This window comes from Castor canadensis, chromosome 10, assembly GCF_047511655.1.
Source record: "Castor canadensis chromosome 10, mCasCan1.hap1v2, whole genome shotgun sequence".
NCBI classification, from domain to species: domain Eukaryota; kingdom Metazoa; phylum Chordata; class Mammalia; order Rodentia; family Castoridae; genus Castor; species Castor canadensis.
The window spans coordinates 130,104,983-130,128,839 of record NC_133395.1 but is presented as its reverse complement, the minus strand read 5'-3'; the positions used below and the strand labels follow the sequence as shown (position 1 = coordinate 130,128,839).

General features: G+C 42.5%; 1 protein-coding gene across 2 annotated transcripts in view; it reads right to left on the bottom strand.

Moving 5' to 3' along the window:
• Positions 1-440: 440 nt before the first annotated feature.
• The window catches only part of Gxylt2 (glucoside xylosyltransferase 2), a 91,743-nt gene continuing 68,326 nt past the window's right edge, over positions 441-23,857 (bottom strand). Inside the window, exons 4-7 of one of the 2 annotated variants that reach the window (XM_020168310.2) lie at positions 23,410-23,661; positions 20,854-20,977; positions 10,026-10,198; positions 441-5,154 (exon numbers count right to left, since the gene is read on the bottom strand). In XM_020168310.2, the coding sequence (XP_020023899.1) occupies positions 4,972-5,154; positions 10,026-10,198; positions 20,854-20,977; positions 23,410-23,661 (732 nt within the window). In that variant the 3' untranslated portion in view covers positions 441-4,971. Of the gene's footprint in view, positions 5,155-10,025; positions 10,199-20,853; positions 21,068-23,409; positions 23,662-23,857 lie in introns of both variants that reach the window. The other variant, XM_074044247.1, reaches the window with a different exon arrangement.

The window sequence follows — 23,857 nt, the reverse complement described above, 5'->3', positions numbered from 1 at the left end:
TTCTAGGATATTTAATTCAATACCCTAGAATTAAAAAAATTTGAGTATATAAGGAGAAAACGCACTGATGAATCAGTACTTTGTATTTATCTAATAGACTAGGGATTGTAAAGGAAAATACTCCTGTCAACTTGAACCCTTGGCAGTTCAGTTTGTTTTTGTTGTTGTTTTGGCAGTACTGGGGGGTTGAACTCAGGGCCTCGTGCTTCCTAGACAGGTAACGCCACCACTTGAGTCACTCTGTCAGCAACCCAGGTGGGTTTTTTATTTGTTTTGTTTTAGACACAGGATCTTGCTGTGTAGCCCAGGTTGGCCTTGAACTCACAATCCCCCTGCCTCAGTTTCTCAGGTGCTGGGATTATTATTTAACATTCTAAATTTTTAAGCTTGAAATATTATAAGGGAAAAGATACGCAATTCCAAAATAATAACAAAAGACATGCATTTAAAGCTTTTAATTTAAAAAAACAAGGCAAAACAGATGACATTTTAAAAAACAGGACAGAAATTAAATCACAATACTTGTGTCCTTTTTAACCATTGTAATAATTCATTTTCTTTGGGGGGGTCTTCTTTTCTGTACTCATTTTCCTGCAAACAAAAAAGGTATAAAAGAAGTTTTCAACATAAAAAAATGCATTCTGGGTCTCCTTGGGAGCTATGAACAGTGGGTACACCTTTTTCAGTGACAACACGAGCATGTAAACCTGAGGAAGCAGAAATTGCACCTGATTCTTACACAGTCGTGCATATGGTGGACACATACAGTGCTTTATCTTGAACACGCAAGGCAATAATTCCAGTTTTCACCTGTGAAAAACAAAAACTAGGACAAAGCTCTCTGTCACTTTGCCAAAGAAAATCAGCTTTAAATATCAGCAATACAATTGTGAAATGATTAGACCTAAGGTTTGACTATCTTATAATTCTTTAATTCACAGGTATGACAAATGTTGGTTCCTTTTAAAAGCCTGTGTGCATGCGTGTGTGTATGTGTGTGTGCATGCTGGGCTATTTTTTTAATAAACACTTCAAATAAGTGTTTTCTGAAATACTTATCATGAAAAGATTTGATCTAAGGATTAGAACTTGGCTGTGCCTGCACAGGGATCCCCATGTTCTGTCACTCAGTTACTGAAGGCCCAGCTTTCTGTACTGTTCAGGAGCTTACATCATAGACAGAAAGGGAAAGGCAGCAATGAAAAAGGAGAAAATACAGGAGAAAAAAAGGAGAGAAATAAAACATTGCCTAGCATTCTAGGAAGTAAGACCGGTATGTGTCATAGTGGAACTCAACGTATTTCTGGATTTGGTCATGAAATCATGATCTCTTTGGCTTATCAAACACACACCATTTATCTTTCATGATAAATACCAACCAACATTGACACATACGTCTAAATTTGTATGAATGTTCTCTTTGCTGGGTGGGGTGGAGAGATGAGTCAGTTCCTGGATCACTATTTTTTTTGATCAATCACTGTGAATTATAATATGAATCATTGTGCATGGTTTGGTTTGCTTGTTTATTTTTGCCTGTGAGCAATCAAACAAATATTCTTGAACCTCTGTAAGTCCGTATCACATCAAATTTATATCAAATTCAGTAAAAGTCGCACCTTACAATGGGATGCACTCAATATGGAATCGAGATTTTTCTGTAGAAAATCAAGCTTAGAGTACTATGCCAAAATGCTAAATTGTCATTTTTGAAGTTGAAGAAAAACTCAGATTGATTTTTTAAGCCAGTTATTTTTTAGATACTGGAATTTTCAAAGTAAGCCACAATTTTTCAGATTTATCTTGGGGGGAAAAAAAAACCTCAGGAAGAAAACTGTCATCAGCATTTCTAGTGGCCCTACTGTTGAAAGCTTTGATTTCAAAGCATACAAAAATATGGTCACATTTTACTATTAAAAATAGTGTTTGTTCTTCATTCTCTGATGGAGCTTCATAGTTACGTGCATGAAACAATGGGAAAGAGAGAAGAGGAGAGTAGAAAAGGGGAAAAGAGCAGGGAGAGCAAAGGAGAGAAGAAGGGAGGAGAGGGGAGTGGGAAGGGAGGAAAAGAGAGAGGGAGGGTGGGGAGAAAGAGAAGTCAGGGGGACAAAAGAGAACCAGCCATGTTCTTCCCAATATGGATTCAGTGTGGCATATGGGTTTCAACCCAACCTTTGTCAAGCTTCAGACCACAGATAACATGTTTTAGAAGACCACTGAATTAAAATTTGTGGCTCCCAGATTTTGAAGGTGTACTTGCTATGACTTACCAAAGGCAGAGAAAATACTGCCTTGTGGTAGCATCCTAGTATAGAGAGGACTTAGCACTTTAAAAAAGGTAGAAGGAATTAGGAGAGCAAAATTTCCCTACATTTTCCACCAGACTCACCTACAATCTAAGGCTATAGCACAGGAATTCAATGGTAGAAAGTCACACCAGGTTTCAAGGTGTCACATGCTAGTAAGTCATCATTCTAGAATGTTCTAGAATTCTACCATTGACCTTTACTGGCAACTGGGTCTGTGTGTTCAGTCAGGCACCAATAGCCAAGAATTGTGAGTAAACCTGCCTTTCATAAAAGAAAAGGCTTTGTTGTGTTTGCAGTCATCACAGCGGGTTCCAGAACTCTGGACTCCCTCCCAAAGGAGGGCAGGAAGTTCTTTAGGTCTGGGAACCACTAACAAGTCTTTATGGTATTTGTGGGTTCACTGGCCGTTCTGAACAGGTAGGAAGAAAACTGGAATGGAAACAGGTTGATATTACATCCGGGCTCTTTCACTAAAACCCTAATTATGGGTATACAGGATAACATTTTCCTCTAACAAAAAGACAATTAAAAGTTGCTGCATATCCTGTATTCCCATGGCGTGGGTGGAAGGCTTAACATAAGAGAGGCAAAATAATGACATCACCTCTGTGGTAAACAAAATTTAACAGCAAAAATAAAGAGTTTCACATCACAAAAATAACCAAATGCAGGCCACCCAACTGATAAAAAGCGGGACCTGTTACCTTAACACTTTAGGTTTACATCTGTGACTACCATGATGGTGCCATATACCGATTGACACCTGTATATTTCTTTGTAGTCTGAGATTTTCACGTGTATTTTCAGGGCAAGACATTTTCTGCTGATAAAGCACCTATGATATCCCACTGAACTCTGATACGTACGATACCATATTTGCATTAACAAAATAGTATTTTCCACTTTATACTTTCAGAGTGCTTTCCATATATGATGAAAGGTATTTAATATTTTTATTTCCTGTAAAATAGGATGTACCTTACACAGACTCATGCTTTCAAAAAAGCAATTATATTGGGTATGCCTGTTTCTTTGTGTTTCAGTTTCCTTCTTTACCTCATGGAGATGATACAGGCCCCTTCTCAGTTCACTAGGCTGTTGGAAACATCAAAGAGGTCATTTGTGCAAAAGTCATTTGGGATAAATAAAATAGTATGCAAAATGCCCCAACCATATGAGCAATTAAGGATTAAGTCAGAACCCTTTGGGGAACAGGATATAGAACTTCCTCTACTGTAGCTAGGTGATAAGGGCCTGCCAGGTTTCTAGGCTAACGGCTGGGTGACCCTAGAGAAAAAATTTTAAAAATTAAAGAGAACTTTCTAAGGCTGGTAGGAAGTTGAATCTTCTTGTCAATGGAATTATCTGAGCTATTTTAAACAAATTAAATCTGAAGTTGTTCTTTGATTTCCACCCACTGTGCAACAGTTCACAGAAAAGAGATGACCACACCTGGTGAGGACTTAAGAAATCCAGTGTTCTTGTCTGTGGAGAAACAAATCACGTTTCTTTGCTAAAGAAATTCCTTGGGCTCAACCCAATTACTGATTTTTGTTTCACAAGCTACTGTTGCATAGGAATTTCTTAGGAGTGAGTCCTCCACAAATCTAAGCAATATTTTTTTTAAAAGAAATACCTTCAGATATATCTTCTTCCTTTTACTCTGCCCAATTAGCTGATATCTGAATGCTTCTCCCAGATATTTTGTAAGTAAAGTGCTATAAACATAATTATCTTGTCTAACTTTTTTTGTAGTCTTCCACACAAAAATCTCAGCATATGGGCTGGCTTGTTCTGAGGTTACCTGTTTTAAGTAGGGGGGAAATGCTAAAAAGGAAAAGGGGGTACAGTCTGGAAAGAAACTGATTAAAATAATAACAATCCTTTGGTTGGTAGGATTATGTCTGATGTAATCTTGATTTTGGCCCACTGACCTTTTTTTCTCTACAAGTTCGTTTGTCTCACAATGAGTATTTATTACTTTGTGTGTGAAATTTGAACTCAGGGCTTCGTGCTTGCTGGGAAGGCGCTCTACTGCTCGAGCCACACCTCCAGCCCAGCTTTAGTAACAAGGGTGAGAGGGAGCCAACGGCATAGAAAGCGCTTATGAGAAATGCTAGATGAATGTAACAGCTGGACACCCCGACATGGTGTCAAACGCTTAACAGGGTTTGGAAGGCCAGAAAAACTTCCTTTTCTCAGCCCACTCCACCTGCTGGAGCAATGGTAAGTGCATAATAAGGAAGTGGATTTTTGTGTGTGAGGGGTGGTACTGGGGCTCTAACTCAGAGCTTACCGCTTGCTAGGCAAGCGCTCTACCACTTGAGCCGCTCTCCCAGTCCCTTTGCTTTTGGTTTTTCAGGTAGGGTCTTGTGCTTGTGCCTGGGTGGGCCTTAGACTGTAATCCTCCTACCGCCACCTCTCTAGTATCTAGGATTATAGGTGTGAACCCTGTTTTTCCTTTTATTATAGAGATAAATAAGATTTTAGAAAAAATAAAGAATGGCATGTTCCCTTTTAGTGGTAACTAATTTAGCAAAATTTAACAAGACTTTTTAAACTCAACAGTGGTAGAATACCATTGAAGGTGGACACAGAGAAGGATCCAGGCAGCATGGGGATCAGTATGTCCACCTAATTGACTTGCAACCTCATGAGCTACTCAGTGCACATGGTTGGGGCCAACATGGATGACCACGTGCTTCTCATAAGCCCTTCTCATGGTTTTCTCAATTTGTTTCAGAAACACTTGCGGGATTCGTCCACATAACGTGTGCACCGTCTCCAGAAACTTCAGCTGAAGTGGGTAGTACATGGATTGAAAGAGATTGTCTTGAAAGGGAAACTGAGAGGTGACAGGGAAAATAAAAGAAAGAGAGAAAAAGTTTATTTTAGTTGCTGAAATGCCATTTAAAACACAAATCACTTTGTCAACAAATGACACAGACACAGGTTTGTGTGTTCTTAAGACTTTGCAAAAGAATTCCCAAAGTCAAATTTTGGCTTGGCTGTGCAACTCCAATCATTTAACCTTTTGGGGCCTCAGTTTCTCAAACTTTTAGGAAAAATAAGATGATTACTTTGGGTCCTTCAGGGTCTTTAAATCTGAGAACGATGGGAATGTCTCAGGTGAGAACAGTTTGTAAAGAAGTCTCCACAGGTACTTGAACTCTATTACAACCAAACACTTCCTTTTTCTTTTTTTTTAACCTTGAAGAAACTTTAGGGTGTGTCTATGGTAATCTTACTACTGCTGTTTATTGGCAATGGACTTTAATATTTGTGGCACGAGGCTGAGAATGTGGCCTCATGGAAGAGCACTTGCCTAGTGTGCTCAAGACCTCAGTCTGAATCCCTGCACTACAAAAAAAGAAAAAAAAAAGAAAAGAAAAAATTAAGGTACTAAATATTAGTGGTTGATCCTTCCCCTAGACTTTAATATTCAACATTTGATGATTTTTTTTTCTTTTTTGGACAGTGCTGGGGGTTGAACTTAGGGCCTCCCACTTGCCAGGCAGGCGCTCTACCCCGTGAACCACACCACCAGCTCTCAGTGTCAGGTGACCTGGAACCTTGCCTCGCACCCTCTTCTCTCCCTTATCTATTCTGCTCATGTCCTTTGGGCCTGCCAAATTCATCCCCAGGGACTTCCCCCTGGTTATTGCTTCCACTCAGTAGGATCCTCCCTGGGTTTTCCCATGTTGCCTCTGTCTTAGCAAGTTCTAGGCTCCCAAGAGGCCTTCCTGATGACCTGGGCTAGGGGGGTGCTCCTCTATACCCAGGACTTCAGACTCACACCTTATAGACACCTTCCACCCTCGGATGGGATTTTTTGTTTGTTATTGTTTGTTTGTTGTTTTTATTAGACGGTATCACTATGTAGCTCAGGATGGCCTTGAACTCATGATCCTCCTACCTCGGCCTCTTGAGTGCTGGGATTATAGGTGTGAACCACCATACTGGGCTCTAATAGGGTTTTTATTTATTTATGAATGTCATCTGACTTCTTCCACCAGAATCTGTGCTTCATGAAGACCTGGGCTTTTCTGTCTTACTAACTCCCAAATTCCCAGCAGCTGGAGTTATTCCTGCATACACTAGGTGCTTTGCGAATGACTGTTAAAAGAATGTCATGTGGTATCTGACTTTGCTTGGGTCATGGTGGGAGTGGATTTTACTGGCCCTTCACACAGACACATACACTCCGGGTTAGGCTGTGAGTACACAGGAGAGAGAAACAAAATACTTCTAACAGGAAGAGAGGGAGAGAGAGAGACACACACACACACACAGAGACACACAGAGAGAATGAGTGTGAATAAGCTAGTAGAAGAGGTAAGTGTCAAATCCTGATCATCAAAACAACTTCTGCTACTTACTGAATATAATGGTTAAGTCAAGTGCTATACTAAAAGTTTAAAATTATTATTTTTTTGATGGGACTGGGGTTCACACTTACAAAGCAGGCACTCCACTGCTTGAGCCACACCTCCAGTCCTTTCTGTTCTGGTTATACTGAAGATGGGGTGGGGGGGATGTCTCTTGAACTCTTTGTCTGAGCCTCGATCTTCCTAATCTCAGCTTCCCGAGTTGCTAGGATTATAGGCGTGACTCACTGGTGCCCGGCTAAAAATCTTTTGTTTGTAACTTCTCACCTCTTTTGAGGTAGATGTTATCTACCTCATTTTAGATGAGGAAACTGAGGCCTAGTAAGGTAACGTGGTTAATGATCAATTATCAGAAAAGGACAGAACTGGGGTTTGAACCCAGGTCTGTCTAGGCCCAAAGCCCGGCTTTGAGCCTCTACACTATGATGCACAACCTGCAGAAGTTGGAAAACTCATCTTTTCTGATGGAGTCTGCAAAGACAGACTCACAAATCCATTGGGGGATTGGTGGTTTTGCTGATTGAAATGCCTGGATCAAAACTGTCTTTTCATGCCCCAGTGAGAAAAAGTGCTGAGAGAATGGGCAGGGATCACTTAAGAAACAGAGTTATTTGGCTCCTTTTCTGATCCCACAGAAAATCAGATGAGTTATAGCTCAAGAAACAACCAATTGAAGTTTCTCAATTCCAACCCAGGGCTGCCACCTCACAGAACAGTCAGAGCAGCCCAGCTGCACACGTGTTTAGTGTCCACTAGTGTTTCTGAACCACTTTTTCCCTCCAGCCAGAGTTTAAATAACCACATTGTGAGGCTACCACTGAGAACAGAATGGATTTTCTATGTCATTTAATCACCTGGCCTTTGAAAAACCAAACATTAAAAAAAGAAAGAGGTGTTAGCTTAGATACATGCTAAACTTGTCCCCTGCACTGAAGACAGCACCGGGATTTCCAGAGTTGGAATTCTTTAGCAAAGTGCATGTTTTCATAGACCCAAAAATGTGCTGCTATGTCACAGGATTCTCCCCTACCCACTCCCACCAAAGCCTCGTTGTGAAAACTGTGTGGTTCCTAATCATTAAGAAATAAATTCTCTAGGGCCAGACATGGTAACACATGCCTGTAATCACAGCTACTTGGAAGATGGAGATGGGTGGATTGTGGTTCAAGACCAGCTGGAACAAAAGTTAGTGAGAACGTGTCTCAACCAACAAGTCAAGCATGGTGGTGCACACCTGTAATCCCAGTTACGAGGGAGGCAGAGGTAGGAGGATCAGCTTGGGTAAAAAGTGTAAGAATCTATCTGAAAAATAACTAAAACAAATAGGACTGGGGGCATGGCTCAAGTGGTAGAGTGCCTTCCTAGCAAGTACAAGACCCTGAGTTAAAACTCCAGAATTGCCACCCCTCCCCCTGCAAAAAAAAGTATCTAATGAAATCTACATTTTAAAATGTCAGTCTCCTGACTTTATGTCAGGGGCTGGAAAACTTTTCCTGTAACAGGGATCAGCTAGCAAACATTTTTGACTTTGTGGACACCAACCACAGTCTCTGTTCGAAGCTAATCACCGCTGCTGTCCTAACAACAAAGCAGCCAGAGAACGGGTGTCACTGTGTCCTAATGGGACTTTATTTATAAATGCTGAAATCTGCATTTCAAATGCTTTTTCATGTTGCAAGATACTATTTTAATTTTCCCATGTATTTAGATTGGTTTTTGTTTTGTTTTGTTTTGTTTTTTGCAGTACTGGGATCGAACCCAGGGCCTTGTACATGCTAGGCAAACACTCAACCACTGAGCTACATCCCAGTCCATCCCATGTATTTAGATATATAGAAATCATTCTACCCTGAATGTCTTACAAACACAGACAACAGGGTAGATTTGGCCCCAGTGTGTTAACTTAACCCTGCTCCATGTCTTGGACTTACAGTTTCAACAGGGTAGCCTCGGAAAGTGCCTGCTTTTCCCTTAGCAATCTCAAGGTAAAAGATAATGGGGGAAATACAGCATTTCCCAAAATGTGGAAGACCAAGGGCTAGCAGGCAGCTCTTGACAAGACTTTAGGTAGTGAGCCACAGAGTAAGATTCTTTTTTTTTTTTTTTTGGGTGGGACTGGGGCTTGAACTCAGGGCTTCACACTTGCAAGGCAGGCCCTCCATGAGTAAGACTCTTTTAACCTTCCCATTTACTGCAAGAAGATAGTTCACATATGTCTTTAATTCCTTCTGAACACTTGCCAATCCATTTCTTCAAGGAAGTAAGAGCAGGTCTCAGGTGGTAAGGGGCACCACTCACTCAGTGCCCCAAACTTTATACAATATTCCCTGTTTTATCCTCCGAGTCCTAGTGGATGCCTGAAGCTGTGGATAGTATCCATCCCTATAGAACCGATACCGTTTGGCTACTAAATGACCAATGGGAGCGTAATGTATACAGAGGAGATACACCAGCAAAGTGATGATTCATACCCTGGGCAGGATAGAGTGGGAAAGAACGAAATTTCATCATGCTATTCAGAACACGTGGTTTTCAAAACTTCTGAACGGTTTATTTCTGGAATTTCCCACATATTATTTTTTTGGACCATGGGCAGGACCTGGTAAATGAAACCATAGAAAGCAAAACCACGGAGAAATGTGATCCCTCTGACCAATAACGGGCAATTATAGGCTTGCCTGACTGGCTTTTCGGGGAAGCTATTCTCCCCACGTCACATCTGGTGACCAGCTACTGCGCTTCAGTTTTCCTGAGGGCACCACAGGCAAGGACTTTGTCCTTCTGCCCTGGGCCAGGCATGCTCATCTACAAGTCTACATTCCTAGCCCAGGCGCCCAGCTTTGGAAGCCTCCTTGCTGGGGGCGCCTTGACCCAGGCACTTCACCCCCCTTGACTTAGTTCCTTTCCACTCCTACCCAGTCCTCCTCTTCCCCTTCCCCCATCTCTGGTCCATGGACCAGAGAGATGAGAAGCCTTTTGTCTGGGGTTCCCTGGCCATAAGAATTCTCACCATCTGTGCTGTATCCACATGCCCTGACCCCACACTTTTTGGTGTGGACAGTGGCGCACTGGGGAGAAAGTACCTTCTTTTACCTCTTGCTTGTCCTGTTTCAGTTAAGTCAGTAAGTGACTTCTTCTAATTGACCAACTTAAACCTGACTGCTCAAGGAGTTGGGGCTGGCAACCAGGCAACATATGGAACTTGAACTAAATAATGTCCCTTATTTTATCGTGTTTTCCTGGGGCAGTTTTTGGCCTTCGATGGGCCTGGTGACCACAATGCCCGCAGTGCTGTGTCTGCCGCTGGTGGTTTCCAGAGCACACTTACATCCCGTATTGCTTCGTACAGCGCTCTGAATGTTGGCTGCTTGCTGTCGTGGTACACGCCTCGGTTCCCATGCAGGACAGACACGCCTTCGCGCTCAGCCTCTCTGCAGTTACTCCCGTACATGCAGTGATCCGGGCGGTAGTTCCACTGGCAGGGGAACACGTAGAGACACTCTGGTGGACACAAGAGAAGGACATACGCCCACAGTCAGTGCCAGCTGTCATCTGCACGTCTGCGACTCAACCTGGTGTTTCATAAACTACATGCTGTGTGTAATTTCACTGCACGGGAGTGTGACAGACCAGATTTCACCACCAGTGTCAAGAGTCTGAAGTCAAGGATTGAAGGAGCACCTGTTGGTGACAGTGTAGGTAGCATCCTAAAAGAGGAAGATGTCTAAGGCAGGAAGATGAATGAGAATCTGATAGCCTGGGTCTGAATCCCAACTCACCCAAAAACCAAGTCTAAGTCCTTGTACTTCAGATTCCTCATTTGTGAAATGGGACTAACAGGACCTCCCTCTTACTCTGATGATGAAAATTTTAAAACACATGGAAAGTACTTAGAGTATCAAGCACACTGTAGTGCTAATAGTGTTAGCTATGACAGTCACCTCTTCGGAAAATGTATTTTTGGGGGGTAGGTTTGTACTAGGGGTTCAATGCAGGGTCTCGCATTTGCAAAGCGACACTCTACAGTTGAGCCATACCCCCAGCCTTTTGTGTGTTCATTATTTTTGAGATAGGGTCTTGCTTTATGCCTGGGCTGGCCTTGAACTGCAATCCTCCTGATCTCCAACTCCCAAGTAACTAGAATTACAGGCTTGAGCCACCATGCCCAGCCATGGAAAGGTTTTATGAAACACACAGACCCACAAAACAGGAGTCAAGATTGAAGGAAAGTTTCCTCTTCAGATTAAAATCAAACAAACAAAAAACCACCTATAAACTGAAGCAAAAGTTCCTCCCCTCAGCACCCCCCGAAAAAAATCCCTGTGCCAAAGTAACCTATAGACCAGGCTATGTGTGTGCACACATGCCCATCTGAGCATCCGTATTTCTTAACAGGTGGTTCTTAATCATGGGTAATTCTGCCTTCTCCCTCACACCCCTGTCACCCTGGGACCATCTGGAATATTTGGAGGGAGATATTATTGTTTGTGATACATGGGGAAACCTGCTGTTGCATCCAGTGGGTGTTCTAAACATCTGACAGTGAACAGGATGGGCCCCCAACAGTCTAGCTCTCATGCTGAGAAACAGCTCTAATCTTACTGGTCCCAGAAGGTCTCCTCTAGGACTGGGGATGTAGCTCAGTGGTGGAGTGTTTTCTAGCATGCACCAGGCTCTGGGTTCAATCCCCAGTACTGCCAAAAAAAAAAAAGTCCCCCCACTTGGGTGACTGGATTACACACTGAGCAGGAAATTCATTCCCTCCAGTTTCCTTGCTCTTCAGTTTGATGCCTTTCAGGGCTGGGGCTAAAGGAACATAGATCAAAGTTTTCTGCAAATGTCACTGATCACAAGAAGGGCTCCATAAGAGCACACACGAGGATTACAGCCAGTCAATCACCCTTATTGGAAAGGCAGTTTCAAGATCACACCATCTAGATTTGAACCCAATGGTTCTATTAGTTGTGCATTCCTTTTTTTTTTTTTTGAGCAGGGTCTTGCTATGTAGCTCAGGCTGTCTTAGAGCTTGGACTCTCTTCTGAGTGCTGGGATTATAGGCATGTACCACCACAATTGGTTTAGTTGTGCAATCTTTGTACACTTTAGCACAGAGGGTGAATGTGAGGATTAAAGGATTGAAAATATCTGAACGTGCTTTTGAATAGTCCCTGCTCAGTCCCTTTGTTTCCTTCCTGTAACCCAGTGGGTCATGTCGCTCATTCATGACACCCACCTGTCATTTATACGGCACCTGCTACAGTTCACAGCTGAACGAATTGTCCTAGAATCCATCTCTGTTTCTATAAACACACTGAGTGATTGAATTTACAAATACTGGTGCTGTGTCTGCTGTGGACAAAGCAAATAATGGGAGAGTCCAGTCCCCATCTAAATGGAGCTGAAGATTGGTGGGGAAGGTTTTTGCCTCTTCCCAAGTACTTCAGGTCCACTACAGAGGAAGCCTTTCTCTCTCTGCAGCCTCCCTGGAGGACTGAGCTGAGTAAAGGGGACTCAAGGGCAGAGAACAAAATAGGAATGGCCTGAGCTTAGACATCAAACAGATATAGGTTTGAATTCGGCTGCTACCACTACCTAGCTCTATGACCTGTGAGTTACAGAAGTGTTTGACCTCAGTGGAGAATCATTAAAGAGAAGACAAAGAATCCAGGCTTGAGTTCCATCTTAACCATGTGTTAGCTATGACTTAACAAAACAATAGATACTAAAATCAACCCTTTGGGGACTCTGCCACTGGTTGAATCAATTCAAACAAATGACACAACTTTTCTGTGCCTCAGGTTCCATCATCTGTAAAATGGGGGAAAAAATCATAAACACCACCTGCCCACAGGATTGGGAGGGTATTAAGTGAGTTCCTTTATATACATGTTTGTAACAGTACTCAGCACACAGAAATCACACAATGAAAGTTATGACGATCACTAGTCATAACTAGTGATAACTAGTACCTTAGTTACTGGTACAGCAGAACCACTGCAGTAGGCTACTGGAAAGATAAAACCAGAAAAACCGAACATGCCTAGCATAGTTCCCAACACACAGCATACCTGTGATAAATGCTGAATTGCTTCTAGATTTGCACGTGGCTAGTCATTTGGTTTTGTTTGTTTGTTTTATTTTTTTTCTTTTATTATTCTTATGTGCATACAAGGCTTGGGTCATTTCTCCCCCCTGCCCCCACCCCCTCCCTTACCACCCACTCCACCCCCTCCCTCTCCCCCCACCCCCTCAATACCCAGCAGAAACTATTTTGCCCTTATCTCTAATTTTGTTGCAGAGAGAGTATAAGCAATAATAGGAAGGAACAAGGGTTTTTGCTGGTTGAGATAAGGATAGCTATACAGGGAGTTGACTCTCATTAATTTCCTGTGCATGTGTGTTACCTTCTAGATTAATTCCTTTTGATCTAACCTTTTCTCTAGTTCCTGGTCCCCTTTTCCTATTGGCCTCAGTTGCATTTAAGGTATCTGCTTTAGTTTCTCTGCGTTAAGGGCAACAAATGCTAGCTAATTTTTTAGGTGTCTTACCTATCCTCACCCCTCCCTTGTGTGCTCTCGTTTTTATCATGTGCTCAAAGTCCAATCCCATTGTTGTGTTTGCCCTTGATCTAATGTCCACATATGAGGGAGAACATATGATTTTTGGTCTTTTGGGCCAGGCTAACCTCACTCAGAATGATGTTCTCCAATTCCATCCATTTACCAGCGAATGATAACATTTCATTCTTCTTCATGGCTGCATAAAATTCCATTGTGTATAGATACCACATTTTCTTAATCCATTCGTCAGTGGTGGGGCATCTTGGCTGTTTCCATAACTTGGCTATTGTGAATAGTGCCGCAATAAACATGGGCGTGCAGGTGCCTCTGGAGTAACCTGTGTCACAGTCTTTTGGGTATATCCCCAAGAGTGGTATTGCTGGATCAAATGGTAGATCAATGTCTGTGGCTAGTCATTTGTAATCTCTTGTGGGTCACAGATCTTAGCATCTAACGAACACTTTAGATCCTGACTGTGGAGAAGTACAACTGGGAACCTTAAAAATCTACAGAGAACATTTGCTTACAAGTTCAGGGATTTGTAGCTCTCACCGCCAGCTAAGCCCCTCAGCTGCTGAATCTCAAATATGAAATGGAATTCCAGGCGGAATTCAATTCACGTCTTTCTATCCCCCCTTCAGAATGACTTGGAGTAAGAAATGCGAGGTAGATTATGCATACAATCAAAACCACATCACTGCAAGACACTGGTGTCCAGGGTGACATGCTGCTCTTGCCCTTGGGGACCTTATGCTCTTATAAGGGCCTGATCATAGTAAAATGCTTGGAAATCATAATGCTTTTGAAAAGACAAAGGATCTTAGCTTTACTGAGGCAAAGGTGGTCTCTAAAGGGGAGAGAGAAGGGAAAATGTTACCACGTAAATACTTTGTCTTGGCCTAAAACGTTTAAGACATAGAATCTATTTAAGGCTGCAAGTAACTAACTTTGGTCCTACTTTGTGAAGCAAAAAAGAATAAGCTTTTTTCTTTTGAAAGGAGATGGGGTGATACTGAATTGGGGCAGGAAGTGGACTGCTCCAGAGATCTCAGAGTGGGCACTAAGTAACGTCACTTTTCAACATGCTGCCCGTGAACTAGCCTGGGCCACTTTCTTCTGCTCTAGGGCTTCCTAGACTTATTTTCCCAGGAGGTGGCAGGACTGGTTTAACAGGGAACCTCGGGAGGGCAATGCCTAAGCGTATGCCACGGGGAGGAGTAATTCCCCTCAAGAAATCCTGGCACTGTTTGAAAAGAAAGGGAAATGAACAGTGGGCAGCTAAAAATTCCATGTGTCTTTTTATTCAAAGGTCAGCTTTGCCCTGGGTTACACTTTGAAAGCCCCATTCCATGAATGGGGCAAGGAGCAGCAGAGGGGACTGACCCTGCATCCCTGGCACAGGCTGAAGAAGGAAACAGATGCAGACCAGCTACTGATCACCAGAGTGCATGAACGGGAGCTGTTTGACACATGATCAATAACCTGTTCCCAAATGGATCTATTTTAAGCATGACTATCAGGGCTGTCAAAGTCTCATGTTTAAAAAAGATAGCACAGTGAAATGTTCAGGCTGTCTTTCCCACTGCTGAGGAAATAGCATAATGAGCGGGTTTCAAATTCCAAATCCCCCAAACCTCAAACCACTGCAATTTATTTTTTTTAAATGTTTTTTTTTTTCTCCTAGCACCCGGGAGGTGAAGGTAGGATTTGAGTTTGAGGCCAGCCTAGGCTATACAGTGAGACCCTGTCTCAAAACAAAACAAAACAAAACATTCAAGCCAACTATCTTGAAGCCTGTGGTCTTTACTGTTTTGCTCTCAACTCTATACAAAGATCATTAATCGATTATCAAGGAGTCGGAAATCCCTGACCGACACCTTTAGGAGCCCACCAGGGTCTCCAGGGTCTCTTAGTGCCATGTGAATTGATTGCTTCCAACATTTCTGATCATTCCATACTCTTGGGGTCCTCAACATTATGAAATAGCTTATGTCTGACCATTTAAACTTGCTGGTAAAGCACACTTGCCACTCGCTTGCTGTCCTATACTGACATAGTGGCGGTTCTTTGATTGCACTGATAATAGATGTTTGTTTGGTATTTTTTCTTAATGTTCTATCCTGCAACTGAGCCTTCCCAGCGTTGTCTTCTTCTTCCTTCCAGAATACACCATGTTCCAGAATAGGGCAATTCATTCTTCTGGGAAGACCTTTCCAAGGAAACTCTTCATTCTTTTTATTTTGGCAGTACCTGGATTTGAACTCAGGGCCTTGTGCTTGCTAGGCAACACTCTACCACTTGAGCCATGCCCTCAGCCCTAAACTTGTTCTTAACAGTCTTCATAGTCTCTTTCTCAATCCCTCATTCATTCCCGTTGTTACCATTATTATAACTTGTGATTCTGAATGACTACTTATTATTCTTTGGGAGCCTACTTCTTTCAAAAAGGTGGGTTTCATAAAAACGAGAACTTTGTCCATCTTTTCTGATACTATACCCCAAGCATGTAGGCCTGTAGCATGTGGCACATAATAGGATCAGGGGCTCTCAAAAAAAAATATCTGCTCAGCTGGGTGTGGTGGTTCATGCATGTGATCCCAGTACTCAGGAGGCAGCGGCAGGAGGATCGAGAGTTTGAGGCCAATCTGAGCTATGTAGCAAGACCCTGCCTCAAAAGGGAAAACAATAACAAATATATATATATATATATATTTATTTATATTTATAATCTATATGCATCAAATATATAATATGAATATATATTATAAATATATTTATATTTGCTGAATAAATGAATGTTCTTTACCATGTGTATCTTTATTCTTTGTCTTTTATTTTTTCTTTCTGTCTTTTCTCTCATTTCCCTTGCTCTGGTCTCTTTCTCTTCCACTTACTTCACTCCATTTTCTTAATTCTATTCATTCAATCAACCAACACTTCCTTTTTTTTTTTTATTCAGTACTGGGGTTTGAACATGGGGCATTGTGCTTGCTAGGCAGGTGCTCTACCACTTGAGCCATGCCTCCAGCCCATCAACAAACAAGACTGCTGAAAGCCAGCTCCATTTAAGGCACTAAGCCTTGCACTGTGAAAGACATAAAGTAGACACCACCTTTTTACACACTCTTTTTTCTTGTGCTTGTTAGGGCTCATGAACTTCTCAGACACGCTCTACCATGATTTGCTACCAATTTCCCAGAATAGTCTTGATGTAAAGTAACTGGGTCTGCCACCCCACAACATGGTGCCCACAGCTGCTTGGTGCTGGGTGCTGCTGCTGTAGTGAGTGTACCAAGTGGCTGTACACTCAAAGCCAGGGTGCAAGGGATCCTGGGAATGATGAGAATAGGGGCCCCAAAGAAGGCTATTGGAGAGACTGTCCCATGTGACTATGGCACCTGCTGTCTGTGGCCTATTGTGAGCCCCTCCTGACTCCCTGGTATCATACACTCAACTCATAGACAATCTCTGCATGTTCCACAGGCATTTCAGGTCCTCTCTCTCCCATTAGGTAGAACTTGACCACTTCTTCTGTGGCTAGATGTTCTCTGCCTTGTCATCCACTCTTGGCTGGTTTAATGTTTTTCCTGTCCAGAGTCCATTTTTTTAGAAATTGCCCCCAAAGAGAACACAGACCATGACATGACTACATGGTCATGTTTGAGAGAGGAAAATGTCCCTCTGGTACTTTGTTAAGTGGAACAAGGGTGGTCTTCATAGCTCAGCTGGGCAAGAATTTGTCTATCTGCTTCTCTGTGTCAAGTATTTGAATCAGAAAAACATAAAAAAACCATCATTATTGGCTATGGACTCATATGGTCATATTAACTTGGGGTTGACCCAAGGTCCTAGGCCAACAGAACGCTGTCTGAAAGGTAGAATGGACTCTGATAGACATGGACAGAAGCAAGGATGTCAGAGCCCAGGAGGCCTCTGAGAGCTGAAGAAATCACTTTGGTCCTTAGCAGTTTTCCATGGCCAGTTCTCAGGCAGCCTGGTGTGACCCAATCCAAATGCTCACAGCCCTCACTTAGCTGGCCTGAGTGGGGTTTTGATCCCAGACCAAAGTGCATACATCCCAACACAACTTTCTAGAGCATATTCACTCTGAGCTCTTGTCAGATTTATCCCTTCTATACAACTCTGCTCTTGACTAGAACTCACCTGTCAACACAAGCTCAGTCTTGCACCCAGGAAGAAGCTGTCCTGCCTTACCTGTCCTACAGGACAATCTACCTGCCTAGTCCCATGGGCTTTGGCTGTCTCCTTCTAAGTCAGTCTGTCATCCAGCAAGGCAACCATAAAGCCACAGGCATTTACTGTCTAATTATAGCAAGAGCTTTACAACACTTTTTAGCTAATGACTTTTAGACACATTTTACAAAGTGGTGTTACTGGCTGCAGGAGACACCAAACAATCATAACATTCCAGACATGCGCTACGGATTTTATGTGCTTCCCTTCATCCATAGCAACCCAAGGACCATAACAATAAACACATTCTGCCAATGTTGTCTCCCTCTCCTGCCCAGGGGTAAAATCTTTCTTCCAATTTCTAGATTTTGAACCAGATTTCACTTCAAAAGATCCCGTGTTTAATAAAGTACCTGGGTAAAGTGTGAAATATGAAGATCAAACATGGCCACACAATCAGGAATTTAACTAACGTGGATCTCAAACCAGAAACCTTGGTCACTGACTTGACACTACTCAGAGCCAGGATTTCCAATAGATTCACGATCATTTCACAGTATCTTTGACTCCGTGGGTCGAAGACGGGGAGTGCAGAAGCCAAGGCTTGGTGTAACTGAAAAGTTGCTCATGACAGCTTGTCAATGTCATGGGCTCATCAATCACATCTTCAAACCATCTGCAAGAGGCTAAGAGGACTAGGGGAGACAGCTGTGTGACACTCCTAAATTTCTCAGCTTCGGAATAGGGATGGAGAGGCTGAGATCAGATCGTTTCAGTCACACAACTGAGAGGAAAATGCAATAATTAAAAGAAAGAAATAACAGCAGAAAGACGCATTAGGGGATACCTGCCTGCCACTCTAGGATTCCTCACCCCGTCTCTTAAGAAGCTTTCTGCTCCCCCATTTGTACTGGAGTTCAGATGGATAACCTGGATGCACAACGTACCTCCTACACTCATCAGCTGTGCTGTGAATTACTAACTCTCTTTTCCTTGGTTTCTCTGTCTGTAAATTGGTCGGAGTTGTTGCGAGGATGAAATATGATAATTATGAGAATAACACCTGCCACTTAGTAAGTAATAAACGTCAGCCACTGTTCCTCAGCGCCGGGCTCCCAGCTAGCTGATCCCTGCTGGAACCCTGTGATTTCTCCCTGGGAAAATGGAGATGAAGTTAGTCTTTCTGCATGGCTGAATCTGCAGCATGGAATTTTGGTACATTATTTTGAGGCATGAGGAGCAGAAAGAGACAGTCTTCAGAGAGAGGATAAACAGCTTCAGTGGGAGGAGGTGAATCTCAGCTGGGTTCCCTGTCATTTTCTCTCTCCTGTGCAGATGCTGGACTGAACCTGCCTGACTTCCCTGGCTTCTGGGAACACCTGTTGGCTTACTTAAAAGAATCCTTAGTACTTAGACGAAATCCAGGGGCCATTTTTTTGTTTAGCCAAGAAGTCTAACCAATATACCCACACCCAAAAAAAGGACAAAATGTGCTTAAGAAGAATAAGAAGGATGGGCAGACTAAATTTACTGGTACTGTCAGAGCCATGAAGAAGAGTGAAATGTACCATTTGCTGGTAAATGGATGGAATTGGAGAACATCATTCTGAGTGAGGTTAGCCTGGCCCAAAAGACCAAAAATCATATGTTCTCCCTCATATGTGGACATTAGATCAAGGGCAAACACAACAAGGGGATTGGACTTTGAGCACATGATAAAAGCAACAGCCCACAAGAAAGACATGAGGATAGGTAAGACACCTAAAAAATTAGCTAGCAGTTGTTGCCCTTAACGCAGAGAAACTAAAGCAGATACCTTAAAAGCAACTGAGGCCAATAGGAGAAGGGGACCAGGAACTAGAGAAAAGGTTAGATCAAAAAGAATTAACCTAGAAGGTAACACACACGCACAGGAAATCAATGTGAGTCAACTCCCTGTATAGCTATCCTTACCTCAACCAGCAAAAACCCTTGTTCCTTCCTATTATTGCTTATACTCTCTCTTCAACAAAATTAGAAGTAAGGGCAAAATAGTTTCTGCCGGGTATTGAGGGGGTGGGGGAAAAAGGGAGGGGGTGGGGTGGGTGGTAAGGGAGGGGGTGGGGGCAGGGGGGAGAAATGACCCAAGCCTTGTATGCACTTATGAATAATAAAACAATAAATAAAAAAAAAGAATAAGAAGGAGGGGCAGACTAAATTTCCTGGTACTGTCAGAGGCAAATGGGTGAAAATGTGTCACAAATGAACCTCTACGATGTTCTGTTTGTCTACTGAATTCGTATCAGCAGTCCTTCCCAAAAAAACTTCGATTAGTATCAACCTGCTTCTTTTCTTTTCCAGGATTTGATCCTTTTTGATTCAAAGACATATGGAATTAGGCTTTATAGCAGAATATTGTTGTTATTTGTTTTTAAAGGTACATGGTGCTTAAGGGTGACATGTAATCACAGACAGAAATCTTTATTAACATGACTCTCCACTTCAGGACTTTTAGAGACAAAGGAAAGTTCTGAATAGGGTGCAAGTAAGATTTTTTTTTTTTCCTCTAAAGAGTTTTCTCGTCCGGTGCTGGTGGCTCATGCCTGTAATCCTAGTTACTCAGGAGGATGGCGGTTTGAAGTCAGCCCAGGCAAATAGCCTGTGAGACTCTATCTCAAAAAAAAAAAAAAAAAAAAACCCATCACAAAAAGGGCTGATGGAGTGGCTCAAGATGTAGACCCTGAGTTCAAGCCCCAGTACCACAAAAAAAAAAAAAAAGATATTTTTCTCAAGGAGAAATATGATTTTTATTGTAATGACTTTAAGCAAGGTTTTAGCAGAAAAAGAAAATTTTATTAGTTTTCCTAAAGCTAATTCATATTAATAATATGAAAGCATACTGGAAATATTCATCTCTCTCCCTCTTCCTCCCCCACTAAGTCACTGAATTTACAACATCTAAGAGTTTTTCTTGCTCTAGATGAAAAGAAAGAGGGACTTGGGGATCTGAGTTCTTATTCTAGACTCTTTTAGTCCTGAAAAAGTGACTTGCCTCTAAGGACCCCGAGAACAAATTCCCTTCAATTTAGGCCTAGATTATACTATTTTTCATTTAGTTTTGTGCCTCATACACGTTTCGACTACAGTTCTTGGGAGAATGGTGTGGCAAAATCAAAAAGATACTCTCTAAAAATGGAGGGCAGTGTTGGAGGCTTCAACATATGGCCTTTTGTGTCAGTGGCCAAGGACCGGCCTCCGTCAGTCAGATAGCCAGAGGAGGCAGATGAAAAGCAGAGGCAGGGGAACACAGGCCCCTCTGTGCTCCATTCAGGCCCTGTCAATAGCAACCCAGGCCTGGAATGTGTGCCATGGAAAAAGGTGGGCGTGATCCCACCCACAAGGCATTCTCAGAAGAGGACCTACCTGGGTTGAAATAAAAAATGATGTTTAACAAATCCTGGTCACCCCATGTGATGGTATTCTTGTACTTCTGGTACAGAGGGAACAACATGTCCTCCCAAGCCAGGCCTGTGGGGATCAGGCTGTTCTGGAAGAGAGAAACCATCGAGCAGCTGAAGCAAAGCAAATGCACCTTGTCCATGGAGAGACAGAGAGGGGGACTGGTTTCCTTTTCCTCCTAGAAAAGAAGCAGGGGAGTAGTTCTGCAATCCTCAGGACACAGAGCCAAGCAAACTTAGGGATGCAGGGTGTGAAGATTTTCTCAATGGATGCTGGATGGACCAGGAACTAGGAGGTGGCCTATAGTTTCATGCCTGAAATTGAGATTTTCTTAGGCTTACTTCTTATCTGGAAAGAAGCAAATACAGATCACAGAATTAAGGTATCTTAAGGAAAAATACCATCCCCTGTATTTATTTATTTATAAAGGGTCTTGCTGCGCAGCCCAACCTGGCCTTGCCATCCTCCTGCCTCTGCCTCCCGAGTGCTAGGATTACAGGTATGCACCTGGATATAAATAATTATTTTAAAACAAGGAAAGAAGCTGGGCGTAGTGGCTCGTGCTTGTAATCCCAGCACACAGGAGGCAGAGGCAGGAAGATCAAAGGTTTGAGGCCAGCTTGGGCTGTACAAGACCTTATCTCAACTAAAACCAGCCAACAAAATTATTTACCTTTAAAATAAAAGTGACACATTCACAAAGTCAATATTCAGTCAGTCCATAATGACAAAAAATAAAAAAGTAAAACTAATTCTTCCTCCCTCCTCCTCTGAATCTCATCCCCAGTTCCCCTCAATGAATCTACAATGAATGATTAATAGTTTCTTAGGTATTCTGGAATTTCTAAGGCATGAGTGAGCACTGTGAGTACCACGACACTCTGGCTGTAAGTAAATTTTTCTCACTTAATATTTTCTAGAGCTTTAAAAAGATCTTACTTAGAGATGAACCTATTCATTTTGATTTTTAATTTTTGTGTGGCTGGGGATTGAAACCAGGGCCTTATACATCCTAGGTAAGTGCTGCACTACTAAGCTACACCTCAGCCATGATTAACCTATTCCCTTTATCTAATCTATTTTTTAATTTATTCTTACAGTACTGGGGTTTGAACTCAGAGTTCTGCACCTGCTAGACAGCCTCTCTACCACTTGAGCCAGGCCTTGAACCATTTTCACTATGTTATTCTGGAGATAGGATCTTGCTTTTTGCTGAGGACAACGTGGACTGTGATTCTCCTAGTTTAGGCTTTCTGCTGTCACTAGGATGACAGGTGTGTACCACCATTTCCAACTTTTTTCTGTTGAGATAGGGTCTCATAAACTTTTTTTTGCCTGATCTGGCCTGGAATCTTGACCCTCCCAATCTCGGCCTCCTGCATAGCTTGGGGTGACAAGCACGTAGCACTGCACCCAGCTGTGATTTAAAATGGAGTCCCATGACCTTTTGCTGGGCTGACCTTGAACCATGATCTTCCTGATCTTAGCCTCTCAAGTAGCTACGATTATAAGCATGGGCCACTGGTGCCTGCCTTAATCTAGTCTTTCTTTTTTTTAATTTCCTTTATTCACATGTGCATACAATTTCCTCCCACCCTCCCCCTCTCTCCCCCACCCCCTCGCTTCCAAGCAGATACTGTTTTGCCCTTATCTCTAATTTTGTTGAAGAGAGAGTTTAAACATTAATAAGGAGGACCAGGGCTTTTGCTAGTTGAGGTAAGGATAGCTATATAGGGAGATTCCTAGTTTTGCTTCCATGTACATTTGTGTTACTTTCTAAATTGATTCTTCTCGAACTAACCTTTTCTCTAGTTCCTGGTCCCCTTCTCCTATTAGCCTCTGTTGCTTTAAAGTTTCTGCATTAGTTCCTTTGCTTTGAAGACATCAAATGCTATTTTTTTTTTGGGGGGTTACCTACCTATCCTCATACCTCCCTTGTGTGCTCTCGCTTTATCATGTGATCAAAGTCCAATCCCCTTGGTGTGTTTGCCCTTGATCTAAAGTCCGAATATGAGGGAGAACATATGATTTTTGGTCTTTTGGGCCTGGCTAACAACCTATTCTTTCTTAATACGAGGATAATTTTTTTGTGTGAGGAATCTGGGTCTGTATAACGTTCATTTAGGTTCTTTCCAGTTCTTTGCTAGGATAAAAGACAAGACCCAAGAGCATCCTTGCAGAAATGTCACTATGTACTTATTATGTAAATATATCCCTAGAGTAAGTCCAAGAAATTTTTCAGGGTCTTTGAAGCCTTGGATATGCACAGAGTTCGAACAATATGGAATTCAGAAATAACACATGATATCCCTGTACAGTAACTCTGGAAGCCATCTGGGCTTTTCCTGAACAAACAAATATTCCAAGCAACTCTCCAAGTAGTTTTCTTTGGGTTCTTCCATCCTTATGTACAGCTACCTACTATATTCCCCAAATCAGCACAGCCACACACCAGGCATGTCCCTGTTGACAAGACCAACTCCAAGTCTTTAAAGAAGGAATTTTAAAGTGCTTCCTTACCTTGAACTGGGTACTTCTTATTCGAGTTAAATTCATCAACATGACCCCAGAATTCACTCCTGCAGTGCCGTAGAAGGGGTGCCGAGCAAAGCGACTGTACCAGCCAATCTTCGGGATTTCATGCTCAGGGGCCATGGCTGCAAGCTGGGTGGAGTTAAACCGCCTCAGAAGCTTCCAGATGTCGTCAACAGGCCTCAGAAAGAGAACATCAGTGTCCACGTAGAGTAGGGAGTCCACATCCTTTAAAATCACCTTTGTGTGTAGGGAGGGGTAGGGTGGGAGGTATAAAACAAAACCAGGTTAGAAACAAAGCAAGTGGCCTGACAGGAAAATAATGTCACCAATGTTCACTGATTATTGGTGAAGTTTAGAATGGGTATCACTGTCACCTCCCATTCCTCCCTTCTTCTTTGACCTGAGGGTGGTGTGTCAATCAAGGAGCAGACTT